At 32.6% G+C, this 14,578-nt stretch overlaps 3 protein-coding genes across 5 annotated transcripts; 1 reads left to right on the forward strand and 2 right to left on the reverse strand.

The window, feature by feature from the left end:
• Positions 1-1,585: 1,585 nt before the first annotated feature.
• Positions 1,586-3,819, reverse strand: LOC109594394 (uncharacterized). The gene has a single exon (XM_020009618.2). It carries the CDS (start codon positions 3,691-3,693, stop codon positions 2,002-2,004), a length of 1,692 nt encoding a protein of 563 aa, XP_019865177.2. The 5' UTR covers positions 3,694-3,819; the 3' UTR covers positions 1,586-2,001.
• Positions 3,820-5,096: 1,277 nt separating this feature from the next.
• LOC109594395 (TELO2-interacting protein 1 homolog) lies at positions 5,097-9,518 on the forward strand. 2 transcript variants are annotated; one of them, XM_049964886.1, is made up of 12 exons: positions 5,097-5,139; positions 5,251-5,544; positions 5,596-5,735; positions 5,787-6,142; positions 6,701-7,026; positions 7,078-7,286; positions 7,343-7,525; positions 7,578-7,787; positions 7,837-8,095; positions 8,151-8,984; positions 9,041-9,269; positions 9,347-9,518. In XM_049964886.1, the coding sequence occupies exons 2-12, from the start codon at positions 5,339-5,341 to the stop codon at positions 9,494-9,496; spliced, it is 3,102 nt and encodes a 1,033-aa protein (XP_049820843.1). In that variant the 5' UTR covers positions 5,097-5,139; positions 5,251-5,338; the 3' UTR covers positions 9,497-9,518. The 2 variants fall into 2 exon arrangements, with proteins under 2 accessions (XP_049820843.1, XP_049820842.1); XM_049964885.1 differs by having other exon boundaries at positions 5,099-5,544.
• Positions 9,519-9,602: 84 nt separating this feature from the next.
• LOC109594448 (zinc finger protein 221) lies at positions 9,603-14,521 on the reverse strand. 2 transcript variants are annotated; one of them, XM_020009667.2, is made up of 3 exons: positions 14,371-14,521; positions 11,217-14,156; positions 9,603-9,983 (listed from the first exon to the last, which is right to left on the reverse strand). In XM_020009667.2, exons 2-3 carry the CDS (start codon positions 14,068-14,070, stop codon positions 9,970-9,972), a joined length of 2,868 nt encoding a protein of 955 aa, XP_019865226.2. In that variant the 5' UTR covers positions 14,071-14,156; positions 14,371-14,521; the 3' UTR covers positions 9,603-9,969. The 2 variants fall into 2 exon arrangements, with proteins under 2 accessions (XP_019865226.2, XP_019865227.2); XM_020009668.2 differs by lacking the exon at positions 9,603-9,983 and having other exon boundaries at positions 10,002-14,156.
• Between the last annotated feature and the right edge of the window lie 57 nt (positions 14,522-14,578).

A 14,578-nucleotide genomic window follows, 5' to 3' on the forward strand; every position in this document is an offset into this window, starting at 1 on the left:
ATCTTGGATAAAATAATTTATCGAAGACAATCCGAGATATCCCCAAGTTTGTTGGTCGCGTGACACAGTTCTCGTGACAAGGAAGCAATGTTGATTTTTTCTACACTAATAACGTTTTGTTTTCCGATCTTTCAATACTACATACTTTTTCATGTTCGAGCATTCAATTTGTCCATTTTATAGTAACGGGACATCTCCGACACAAGTCTTAATTGAAATGAAAACTAAACATGGACCTTTGAAACTTGCACTCAACATCATTTTTCAATTAAACGAAAATAAATTAACAAGAACGATATGTCGAATTTGTAACACCAATGATGCGCCACTGGTCCATGATTTAATTTTACGAATTACTGCACTTTACGGTTATCACAATCTACTGTCACAATTTTAGAAAATACAGCAAACAGAATTAGATTACAATAACATTACTATTTATAGATGTTCCAAAATATTATTTCATTTAAAGCAACACACATTCAAATTGGATACTTTACAATTAAAATGATTTTATGGTCACCTTTTTCAGATAACAAATTTAGCAAACGCAAAGTGCTTTTAAAATAGATAACTAAGAGTTACAATCTAGTTTATGTTGACCCAGGTTCGTTAATATCTTTTTTTAAAACGATATGTAGATACTTCTACTGTTCATGTGATAAAATTATATCACACTCAGCAATTGCATAGATAAATTTTGTTTTTAACAGTTGCTGAGTTGACGTGTATTGTGCCATATATATCATATATATCATAAAACATATTTAATTAACATTCCGGATTTCCGTATTTTTTCTTTAAAATTAGATAAGCCGTCCAGACACATATTTAGCAATAGCAGAACAAAATGCTGACATTATAAATAAAGGTAAAAAGTTACCAAAAATCGACAAATTGAAGTTAAACTAAACTTTAAAAGAAATTAGTCAAAAAAATTAAAAATAAATATCTAACAAATTATCTATATTTTTCTTATTAATACTTAATTAGATATGAGGAAATGGCGATAATTTATTATTAATTTGATATAGTATAAATATATTTTTATCTGTAACTTTATAAAAACTTTCAAAAAATATTAATGATAATGATACAAAATCCTCCCTAGAAAAAAAAGTAAAATTTTGTGAAATAAAGAAATATTAAAAGATAAAGAATGGAAAAACTGCATAATAAAATTTCATAATCACCCCTTCCCAGCAAAGGAAAAAATAACAATGTCCATATCAAAATTGGTAAAACTAAATTATTCCATAATTGAGAACAAAATGTCAATCAATTCCAGTTTCAGTTCCTATAAATTTTCAATTAAATCTAAATTTACCAGTTACATGCTCGTATAACTCGTGTTCACGTGGCAGAAAATATTCCATTTAAGAGATTAATATTGAAAACAATTTATGCCAGGAGATGATCCATCTCTACACTTTAGTATAATAATAATTATTAGTTATATTTAGCAGTATTTATGAAATTGTGCTTTATCAGTCGCTTAATTATAATAAATCAACTGCAGAATGATAACCCCTTTGCATACAGTACATATGTTTTGACTTATAATTAATAAATAATAACAGCATGGTGCATTTTTTACATTTTATTCAAACTGCATACATTTTATTATAAAATAACAACGTTGTTCAAAACATACCATTGATTCAATGATATCAGTTAATGTAACATACCACCATTTTATACATATAAAAACAACTACTCACATATAAAAATATATATAATTTGTACATAAACCGGTTATTTAACCAAATAACATACATATTTTTTATACATATACATATAAAAAATCATTGGCACTAGCATAGTATAAAAATAAATATTTAAAAATAAAAATTTACAACCACAGTGGAGCCGAAACCAACAATAGGTATTCGAAAAATTAACAATAATAAATAATCTCAAACAGTGGATAAATTGTCAGCCCAGCCCCAAAAAATCAAATTTCAGGCTCTGTTCTCTCTCCCTTATTGAGAAAAACGAGAGTTATCGGACGCTAGTCGTGATGGGCCTTGGGAACCTGTCCTGTCGACTTCGCATGAAGCCCAGGACGTTCTTGAAAGGCAGCTGCATGTGATAGTAGGCACAATAAGGAACCGGATCCCAAATAGAGAAGAGAGCCTCCCGTTTGTCGAGGACGGTGCCTATCAGTCTGGTCACCGACTCCAAGCTGGGATTGATGTTTTTCACACTCTCTGGCATCCGACACGATCCGTTTTCGTTGATCATGGGCCCAGAAAATTGGCGTTTGAGATGTTTGCAAGGTTTCCATACCAGTCTGGGGTGAACGTTGGTGTAACATATGTATGGCAACGACACACCGACTCTGCTGCTGAGCGGTATTATGGTGTTGGTCTCCTTGGATACGACAAATCGGAAGCTGATATGCCCAGTGACCGGTCTCAAAAGGTTCAATTTTGCGAAAAAGTTGGTCAGCCAAATGTTGACTTCTTTGTTTTCCACCGGAACCAATTGATTGTTTTTGTCCATGCGGCATGTAACATTAGCGATAACTTGCGACTGTTTGACAGTTGTACAAGTTAAGAAATGTTCCCCTTCGACGTCTTGAACAACAACCCATGGTTTCTGTTCGCTTATTTCGTGTGGTAATTTGAGTTCGTTTCTAGACAAAGGTAAGACTATTTTGGAACGTTCCCTTAATCCGCTTGGGCCCGCTGTGGACATTACGTACATTCCTAGGCGAATTGCTCCAGTTTCATAAAGCCTATTCACGTCCTCTCTCGATGTAATGGCGTGATAGGTGGGAGTGCTAATTCCATATTTCTGACAGCGTTTCAATACCTCCAAAGTATCATCCAAAACCCAAACTTCTTTAATTCCGGGACAGAAGCAAGTGCATCCCAATAATTCTAAATGTGGTTTAGCGACTGCATCATAGTAAGCTGAAGTTGATGCACTTACAGGAATGTAATATACAGCTTGTTCTCTGTCAACAATTTCACAAAGAGCTCGTACATAGTTTTGCTGTTGATCGCTGGTTGGTTTGGGTACGGTATAAAATTTACTAACAGCCGTTGAAAATCTGGATAAGGCAAACAGTCCTTCGACTTCGCATACAACCACTCTGGCACCAGCTGAGTAAAAATTCCTTGCGAGGTGCAAAGCTTGAATGGTACTTCCACCACTAATCAATACGGTACGTTTCGTCTGGCTCATTGAGGTACTTGACGAAAATACCAGAGACAACATAATTTTGATGATGGTCAGAGGCAGTTGGAAAAACTGGGTTATTACCCATATCCACATGGAAATCCAAAGCATAGGCAAGGCAAAAATGAGTTGCCTCCATGTCTTCGGCAGCAAAGCAAGAAAAATGGCTTTGGCGATACGAAGGAGGACACAAGGGTACCATCCTATTATAGCCGACAGTGTGGAAAACGACTGATCTTCTTCATGTATACTCAAAGTCGGACTCTGTGCCCTCGAATCCCTGGCATCAGAATGTATGACGAACGGTTCGTGTATGCAATTTCCCAAAGACGACGACCTGCGTATCCTGCGTCTTCTCAAAGTATTATCCGGCGATGTAGAAATTGGCGAGAACGAGTGTGGCGAACTTGGACTCTGGAAGCCGGAACTGCCACTAGTGCTGCCGGCATGTATACTTTCGTTGCTGGACCACACTCTGGACAGACTCTCCGACGTGCAACTGGGCATCTTAGAGAAGATTGTCGACACACAAATCACATACACTACACCAGACAGGGTTCGAAGACAGTACTATACGTGCAATGTTCGACAATTGAATAAACAATTTCATCTAACGATCACGGATCTTATACTCGGTGTACACTCTGCCCTGTGTACCCGGCGCCCCCTTCTCCACTACATCATCGTCCAGAAGCATGCACACAGTGTTATTGAGGTAGTCTTTAATGTTTTGTTATTATCATTGGTGCGCCAGGTCTGATAACGACTCATGGGCGTACTGGCTCTTCCCCTCTACTTATCATTGATGATTACTCATTTGTCTAATCAAAGACTAGACAAAAAGGCTGTTTGTAAATACTGTGCGTTGGGGAAAGTACTGAGTAACAGGTACATGATAATTCAATTAATTCAATAGGCAATTCTATCCCATTATTAAAAATAAATGGTTATAAAAAATGGTTAATGGATGGAACTATTAATTTAAGGTAAAAATCAATATTTCAAGGGTATATGAAAGCTATATTTTGAATAACATTTGCAAATTATGTTTACTAATCGTAAACATATTATGACTGCTTTATTATATAATCCAAACATGTTTATTATATACGTACAAATATTTTTTTTTAAATTACTGTAGAATATTTGAAATAAATGAATTAAACATTTAATTAAATGACAAATAATTTACTAAGGAAATGTTAAGTTAGAAGTTTTAAAGCTTTTATTTTACTATAGATATTTACAAAAGGTTATAATATACCAATCGAAAACCGTTTAATTCAACTGAATTTTGAGAGAGACTTCATGTACGACAGAGACAGTACGTATGCAAATTTACTTCGTACTCAAAATCTTTTACATATAATATATAATAATTGTATATATATAATTTTGTCAATTTATTTATTCAATGTGTACAATGATTGTCATTTATTACGAATGAAACAAAAAAGGTCTTCATGACTTTAAATATTTTTACATGTTCTCAAAATATTTTTTTTTTTCATATTATAATAATATATTATTAAAAAATGATTATTGCTAATAAATAAAATTTATTATTGCAAATAAAATAAAATTTTATTAGTACCATGTCCATATATTTTTTTTACCACACGTTACATATAGAAAGCCAAAATTAGAATTAGAAGAATGCGCTTGAAATTACAACAAACCCAATAATGTGAGTCATTAGTGTTGACCGAGTTGCATACAAACAATGTTTACTGCACTCGTCACCTAGTAACCCAGTTACCAAGGATACTGGTTCATCTCACTCTAATAATCAGATAATATTTATATGTAAATCGTTTTTAATAAATCATAATTGAATCGAAAAATAAACAACAATATTCAAAGATTATTTTAAATTGCGTTTAAGTTGGCAATATTTATCGCAAATCCCTAAACAGAGTAATGTTATGTTGTTTACTTTATTGTACGATTATTGTGAGTAAACAAAAGAATATTTACCATTTAAAAATAGCATCGTTTTTTCAAATCCATTACAAAACACACGGTGACACTTTCAATTAACGCCTAATAGATCGCAACTTTCAGATTAAACAAAATACAAACATTGGAAGTTACTAGTAAGGTGACCTTAGTAACGAAAAACCCTGTGGACATGCGGGTAATTTGAATCACGATGAAGGAATTGCAGAATTTTGAAGAATTTTATGCTCTAAAAAAGCTCTGCGAAAAACTCGTTCAGTGTCCAAAAGATGAAGAAACCCTAAAGTTGATAAAAAATGTTATTTCACAGTGCCCACCCAGTTTTATTGCTGTGGCCAATGTTCAGGTGTTATCGGCTTTATACCCAATTTTAAAACAAGTTTCAGAGGATAAAGCAAGGTAAGCTGCTTAATTTATTCATTTTAATTGTATTATATGTTGAAATTTTAGTTTTCCTACCAACCATAAGCAACTTATAGTCGACACCTTCAATGAACTGTTAAGGAAATTTAAATTGAAACACAAAGGCATATTTTTTAATATATATTCGTTTCTGCTTTTTGAAATTTATGACCATAAAGCACATCGAGGTAAGAAATTTTATAAACTGAGTAACAATTAATTATTGTTTATTATTCAAGTTTTACCAGTCAGTGAGGAATACAAGCTGTGCATAATGGAGTGTATGGTATCATTAGCAAATTCAATCTCTTCTGATTTAGTTTTTGAGTTGTATACCAAAGAAAATGCCCCTAAATTTTGTCAAATGTTATATGTAGCTCTAGAAATTGCAAAACAAGAACAATTAAGATCCTTAAGGGTAAAATCAATTGAATGTATTTTATCAATTGCAAAGGTTCTTGATGATGAGGATTTTAATGATGTAGTTGTAAGAAATCAAGTTGCTGAAGTGTTTTTATATTTCATACCAGGAATTGCATCTGGGTTAAAAAGTATTGCCACTGAAGATGAAAAAGTTGGACATAAAGTACCTGTGGTAAGTAAAAGCCATTTATTAAAAGCAAATAAATATAATTTAAATGTAATTTACATAGTACAATATGTTATAAAAGTTGTTTCCAAAATAGGTGAATAAAATTTGAATTAGGTAGAATATGCCCAATAATGAAGAAATACAACATAAAATTTTTGTTTATTTCATATTTTACCTACTTGATTGTGTATTGTATGAAAATCAACTGAAAGAAATTCTCAGTAATGGCTGTGATAATTAATCAAGAGTACCTTTTTTCATTTCTTTTAAATTGCAAAGCTTAATAGTTTTAAAAAAATGTTAGGAGTTCATATATTTTAGGATAATACATACGAAATTTTAACATGACTGGATCAAATGGTAGGGAAACATGAGTAAAATAACGATTATTGAAAATTATAATTGAAGAGCTGTATTTACTTAGAAATAAAATTACTTTATTCATTATTGACTATTTGCTCCTAAATTTTAACCACCTATGTCAGAAGCATATCATAGATATTAAAATAAACATACACACTTCATATAAAATTTAACTTTGAATTATATTTAATATTATAGGCTGCACTGAAAGCTTGGGGTCGTTTAGTCACACTTCTCATGGCTCATTATGGAAATCCAGATGAACCATTTGATTTAAAAAATTTTAAAACTACTTTAAATCAGAACAAATTGAATAACAAAAGTAATACCCAAAAATTAAAGACTGAGCAGGATGTTAAAAAATATTTAGAATCGAAAACAAGATCAAAAACCTGGTATGCAGAATCTGATGGCAAAATGAAATTGTTGGTTGTTGAATTCTTCAAATTGGCCCATCATTCCCACTTTAAAGTACGACTGGAATTGGTTCAGATGTGTAACTTGGTAATAACAAACTGTTACAGGTATGTGTTAAAATGGTTATTTGTAAAATTTTTGTAAAATAATTATTTCAGGAACATACCTTATACTGTTAGTTTTTTAATTGAGATAATTATTTCAATGTCTGAGGATGAAAATGAAGAAGTAAAAGCTGTCAGTAATCAAGCTTTAAATAGTTTATCAAGTAAATTTACTGATGCACAGTTCAGAACACTTCTAGAAAATCTGGAGGAAGGATTTTTGGGGGCTATTAATAGTTTACCAAGAAAATTTAATGGAATAGGTAAAAAAATTGCATTTAAGTAATAATGTAAATTTAATGATTATTACTTATTTTAGACGAAAAAGAACAGTTGTCTGCATTAAACTTAATAATTGGTTATATTAATCTATTTGGCAAATATAAGCTCCAAGATATTTTATTATCTACAATTCATTTAAATAAACTTTTATCTACCCTAATTCACATATCTGAATTGGAGAAGAACAATGTAAATTTGTTAGAAGAATATACAACTGAAGGTACTAATAAACCCATTTTCAATCAATTTTGGAAACTAATATTTGATTTTAGATTTGGAAATGACCACAGACTTAAGAACACCTTGGAAAAATTTTAAAAAATTTAAAGAAGATTCTATAAAGAATCGAATTGAACATATATGTTATTTATTAGCCAAACACGGCTCACTTAATATTGTGAGCGACTATTTGCTTGATATTTTTATGTATGATAGAGAAATGAGGAAAGAATCAACGTTTTTATTGAATGGTCTAATACTAGGTATGTGAAATGGACATGACTGTGCATTAGTTATAAAATTGTGTTTCAGGCATAGAAAATGTTGAAGAAAACCATCACATTGTTAGAAATATTGTGTCCGCATATATTAATAAAACATTTTGGAATGTGCCACTTCATGTGCATGTAGATGAATATGGATATGAGTACACTTTGGCTGAGATACAAGACAATGTGATACTTGTGTGTTTGTTGATAGAGGGAATCGGTAAAGTTGCGTTGATTCTTAAGGAAAATTTTTCAGAGTACATGCTGAAAACACTCTACCTTACATTTGAACGGGCAGGCAAGTTTACGATTTTTCTTATGTGAATGCTAATAGTTATAGGTTTTGATTTTAGGAAGTGGTAATGAATTAATAAGGACAGCAGGCTTAGCAGCACTGAAAAATATTGCAGTAGCATGTAAATATTCAAGTCTTACAGATCTACTTATAAAAAACATCGACTATTTCACGTTCTATATTGAAAAAAATTTAAATAAAAATTTCGAAAATCAACACGTATTAGACGTTTTAACAGTGATTTTACGTTACAGCAAAATCGAAGTTTTGTCATATATTTCTGACATTATTAAAGAGGTATTATTCCAGTCATGTGATAAATACAAAGAAAAAAATATGACTAGTTACCTCCGAATTTTTAATATTTTTATACAGTCTTTGATTAAATGGTACGACGTAAAAGTAACGGTGTTACCAATAAAATCTAAGGCGCAAAGGGAACGCGAAGAACAGGAATTCTATGTTTCTGGGGTACCTGAAGAAGAAGATTTCTCTGATAACATCATGAAAAAAAGTGCTGAAGAAATGTACAAAGAAGATATGAAGAAAAAGCAAGAAGAATTAGAAAAGGAAGCAATAGAAGATGTAGAGGAATATAAAAAACCGGAACCTCCGTTGCACATTAAACTGACTGAACAAATTTTGGCTAGAAGCCTGCATTTTCTTCCATCAAAAGATCGCTCCAGAAAACTACTGGTGCTACAAATATTGACTAATGGTTTGGAAGTCATTAGGGATTGGGAAGATGAATTATTACCAATTGTCCATCAAATATGGTCCCCATTAGTGGGTCGTTTTAAAGAGTTTAAAGATCCACTTATAATCAATTATAGTTTTTCATTATTAATAACACTAGGAAGATTGTCAAAAGAATTTATTAGGATGAGAACTCAAAAGTGAGTTAATTTTATTATCAACATATTTATTTATACTAATTTCCAAACATTTCTAGTGATGTTCTACCAAGTATTCACCAGGTTCTAAAAGATTTAACTAAAGAAAGTTATTTAAAAGATAAAGGATCTGCCTATCGTTATACTCAATCCTACAAGCTTCAAGTAAACTTATTGCAAGGGTTGGCAAACTTATTGGTAGATTTGGATTCCACTGAAAAACATGTGAATGAGTCCATGGATGTTGTTTTTAAATACTTAAGTGATAAACAACCTTTACCTTTGCAGGTAAGTTTTATAAAACCTTACAATATTACCCCTATGTCCATGATTTAATTTTATGTTACTTAAAATTTCGTTTTTAGGAAGCGTCAATTCAATTCTATAAATTGCTGTGGGATTATAACCCCAAACCAGTTGATATTAAAATAGAAGAGTGGATTACTCAGTATCAGAACACTGAATTTAGTAAAAATCTTGAATTGTTATGTAAAACATGTAAAATTCTTGAATAAACAAAATAATATAAAAGCAAAATATGCGATTTCACTTACCTATCTACCTTAACTAAATTAATATAAATTGGTTAGATGATTAAATATATACAAGTGTTCTTTGGACTGACCTGTTCAGTTGGTAGTTTTTAATTATAAAATTTACATATATTATACTTTTACAAATAAAGTGAAAATTAACCGGTTGAAACCTATTCTATGTATATAACTTAATTATTATATATAAAGAATTGCATCTCCATTGTTATAAATTCAGTAAAAATATATAAGAGACGACAATTTACCCAAACTTATCACATTAGGAGATTCTATTCTTCGTAATTATGGTAATAAAATTAGTTCTAAAATAAATAAAACTTGTATGTATATTTAAAGATCAGCATATGTTCCACAATCAGCACAAATGGGACTCGACAGTGAAGGTGTTCTATGCGGAACCAAAAGAATAGATGAACAGGAACAGGATCATCAATTTAACTTGATAAGTCTAAAAATAAAACACAACTTTATAAATAATTAATTCAATTGTATTATCAAATACAAAAAAATAATTGCACACCTTGATAATTAAAACTAATATGTACACATGTGAGAAATTTATACATAAATCTATAAAACTTTCTGAAGTAAAACAAATATACCTTAAAATACAGTAATTACGTTATTTTTTTAAAAGTAAATATTACAGTCTTTATTATAATAATAGTACGTTCATTAATTCAAATTAATATTAATTATATTTGTATTTTCCATTAATTGTAACAAACCTAGAGATAAAAATAAAAATACTTGAATACACATGATTGTATAAAGTTAATAAATAAAATATCATGTATATTGACTAAAGAATAATTACAATAACCCATAAAACAGTCTCACAGAAATAGTTCCATTTTGAATAACAAAATCATATCTAAAGCTAAACTAAAAAAGAATGAACACTGTATGCAAAATATGAATTAAAAATTTGAGGTTTCAATCTGAAACAATCACAGCTTCATAGTGAGCTTTTAAAAAATTCACTGAAAATATGTAAGTATATGAGATTTCTGGATACACTTGTAGTTAAAATTATGTAAGTAAAAATATTGGCACCACAGAGGTACAATTTTGTTAATATTATAAAACTATTTGGGTATATTTGATGTATTAAAATGATTTCTAACACACCTATCTATGAAATAAAATCAACTTAGTATTCATATTTGGTTAAGGACAAAATCATATACCCCTGTGGTAGACACAATTGAAGTGCTCGGCTGATTAGACATGCAATTCCTAAAAATTTAAAACATTAAAAATTATTCTCGTTAAATGATTTTTAAATAATATTGTACTTGATTCAAACAATCTAAAGCCAAAAATTTCAATTGTTGCAACAAAGTCAAATAAAGTCAACATAATAGTCGGCAGGATAGATAGATACAATTTCCTTAAAAATTTTAAAACAAATGTCAACCATAAATAAAAATAATTTACTGATTTATTTAGTCATTGACCTAAAAGATTTTAAAGTATGTATGTACTTAATTCTCGGTACTAACTGGTTCCCTAGCATGATGTATTTGTACGTGTTTGTTATGGTTAGACTTGGTGGTGGAGGTCTTACCACAAATGTGACACGCATACGGTCTGACTCCGCTGTGAACTCTCATGTGATCCTTCAGATAGTACGACCTGTGGAAGGACTTTCCACATATCTGACAATTAAAAGTCTTACCGTTTTCATGTTCCTTCACGTGTCGCTGACAGTTATATTTTCTGATGAACTGGGCCCCACAGTAGTTGCACGTGTAGGGTCTCACGCTCTTATGGGAGTTCATGTGTGCTATGTAGTCAGACTCGCGGATAAAAGCGCCCTTGCACTGGTCGCATTTGAAGGGTTTGGATGTCCTGGAAGAATGCGTCCATTTGTGCATCTTTAGATTCCATTTGGTGGTGAAGTTCTTATTGCAGATCAAACAGGTGTAGGGTCTGGCGCCGCTGTGGTTTCTGATGTGGATTTCCAGCGACGATCTCAGGTAAACACCTTTGCAGATTGGACACTCGACGTTCTCGGAGTTTCTCTCTTCACTCGGCAGAAAGTTCTCGTTGTGAGCCCGTCGCATGTGTCTCGTTAAACTGGACATGTGAATGAATTTTTCGCTGCATTTCGTGCAGGATTTCGGTTTGGCGTCGTGGATTTCCTTGTGCCATGCCAATTTCTTCTTGGAATGGAAGATCTCTCCGCACGAACAGATGTAATCTTTGACTTTCTTTTTGATGTTGAAGTGATGTCTGTTTCTGTGCTGAACTAAATTGGAATGACGTCTAAACGTGTCGTTACATAAGGTGCATTTAATGGGAGCGTCTCCAGTGTGGGTGTTTTTATGCTCATTGTATTTTTGTTTGGTAATAAAACATTTCTCGCATAGCTCGCACTTGTATGGTTTCAAGCCTAGATGTCTTTTTATATGCAACTGGAAGTTTTGTCTCCTATAAAACAGTTTCCCACACATTCTACATTCCAATGGGTGAACTCTTAGATGTTCAGTAAATTTAAATTCATTTTGGAAAGGTTGTCCACAGGTTGTGCAAATGTGGCGAATATCAGGTGCAACATTGTGCACCTCCAATTTGTGTGTTCTTAGTGCTTTCACACTTTCCAAAACGGTATCACAAATTGAGCATAAAATCTTGACAGAAACATTGCCACTCTCAACTTTTCCAGGTGTATTAGCTGCCTCAGGATTTGCAGACAATTCCATATTTTCTCCCTCCGCCTGAGTTTCCAGTTTTAGTTTATTGGTGAAAACATTATCAAAGTTGTTTTCAGACTCAGCTTTTTCTACTTTCGTCTTTATTATCAACTTTTTAACTTTGTTTTTACCAATCTCTGCGCCAATTAAGTTGCTCTTCCGTTTTTCAGGATGCTTCTCCATCTCATGCTCCTTCCTGTCCTTAGTACTAGCAAAATCCTCCCCACATGTAGAACATTTAAAATTAAGGGGTGGCCCTGAGAAACTAACAATTGTAGGTGTATCATTGTCTATATCATTATCTATTTCACTTTTAAAATTTGCGGGATTCCGAGACTGTAATGGAGGGACATCAACATCTGAACTGTCAGAGGCTTCCCATGTCTCCCTGGCCATAAAGTGATAAGAATTTGTGGACATACCAGATGTCCCCTCTTGATATTGAACTCTGTTCCATGCAATATCACTGGCACCACCTATGCTCTCTTGACCAGACAGTTCACCTCTCGGTGGCATGCGCTCATCAGTTCTCATATTCACATTTGAACTCTCTCTTGATATGCTTTCATCAAAATCCCTGTGTTCACTGTAATCATTTTTTGAAACCATATCTCCAATTGTCATTAAATCTGCTGAACTTTCAGGTACCAAATCTGGATGGTCTACATGGGAGATAATCGGAGCACTGTTGAAATCATTGATGATCACCTGCATCCCATCCATGTCCATAAAATCATTTGACTGGAGAATATTTGTGGATGTGTAGATGGGATCACTCTGTTCAAATGCACTAGATGTGTATGATGTAGTTGGAATATTCTGATCTATGTAGTAATACTCAGGTGGTGGTTCCTCAACATGTTCAGGAAAACTGTTATTTTCCAAGTTACCCAACATACTGGAGTTTGGCAGGGGTGATGAATTTGTAGTTGTTTGTGTTTGGCATGCTTTGTTTAAATCTGGATGGAACTGGGTGTCCCATTCACCTTCATGAACAGATTTGGGTGAGTCAACAAATTCTTCATGATCAATATTGGTATCACATTCCAGCTCATATTCAGTTGTATAATTTTCAACGTTTTCATCTTCTTCATCAGACATGGATTCTGTTTCTTTACATATTTTACTTTCCTCTTCTTCAATTTTTTCTTGTTTCTCTTCATCATCAATTTCAATTATGGAATCCTTTTGTGTGGATGTTGATGTAAACTCCTCTATTTTAGCACATTCCCTATCCTCATCTTCTTTTTCTAATATCTGTTCAGTACTTAATCCTTCCTCATTTGGAGCTTCGGTTATAACTGCAGTTTGTTCACTGCTATTTGAAGTAGAAGGTAGTTCAAATGGAAGAGCACGCAAAGGAGGAACACATGAGTTACTTGACAGGATAACATGTTGCTGTTGATACACATAAGGCATCATTTGAGGATTAAATACAGTAGGTATAACATATTGCTGTGAGAGTGGGTTTATATTAAGTACATTGCCCTGAGGAGAAGTTGTACTCATACTTTGTTGGTAGATAAATAGATGATTTCCTTGCATGGGCCCCATGTTTGGTGGAATGTTCATGCTGCTGCTGCTGCTGCTGCTGCTGCTGCTCTGACCCCATGACTGATTTAAAGAATTATTTACCTGTGAACTACTTGGAGATGTTAAATCTAGTTCATCTGAATCAACAGAATCATTTAATTTATGGTCTGGTTTTACAGCTGAGAGCTTAACTAAAGCCTCAATTACTTTTTGTTTTGGATGACTGGCTAAATGAGACTTCAATGTGATACCAGGTCTCAGATATAGTGTACAAACTGGACAAACTGTGTTACTGGAATCCATTTTGGTTGTTCTGTTGATATTTACTTTAGCAGATGGAAATGGAGGAGCCAAGTTCAGCTGTACACTCCTAGGAGTGGGTTATTGATCTGTTAAGTAAAATCAATGATGAGAACTTAATAAAACATCATATTAAAACGCATCAAAGCCTGCACTTTCTGTAAACGAAACGCACGCATTTGTTATCAGAGTGAACAATTATTCAATAATTGGTGTGTATTTAGCAATAACAATAGACTCAGACTTTGATGCGATCGAGGCCGTCCACTTAAAAATTAATATATTCAAGTTCAAACTACTTACTTATAAAGACGAGCACCCCATGTTAATTAAAATAAACACACACATACTTTAAAACCTATAGTGTTAAAATTAATCAACTCTATCCCTGTGTTTTAATAATTCTCGTGATAGGGAATTCAACTTCAAGTTGACAAGTTGACAACTTGTTACTAAGTTACTAAATTACGTAGGATCGATAGTGTCACGAATTTATATTTATCGAAATCTA

The sequence above is a fragment of the Aethina tumida genome, chromosome 3 (assembly GCF_024364675.1).
Source record: "Aethina tumida isolate Nest 87 chromosome 3, icAetTumi1.1, whole genome shotgun sequence".
In the NCBI taxonomy this organism is placed as follows: domain Eukaryota; kingdom Metazoa; phylum Arthropoda; class Insecta; order Coleoptera; family Nitidulidae; genus Aethina; species Aethina tumida.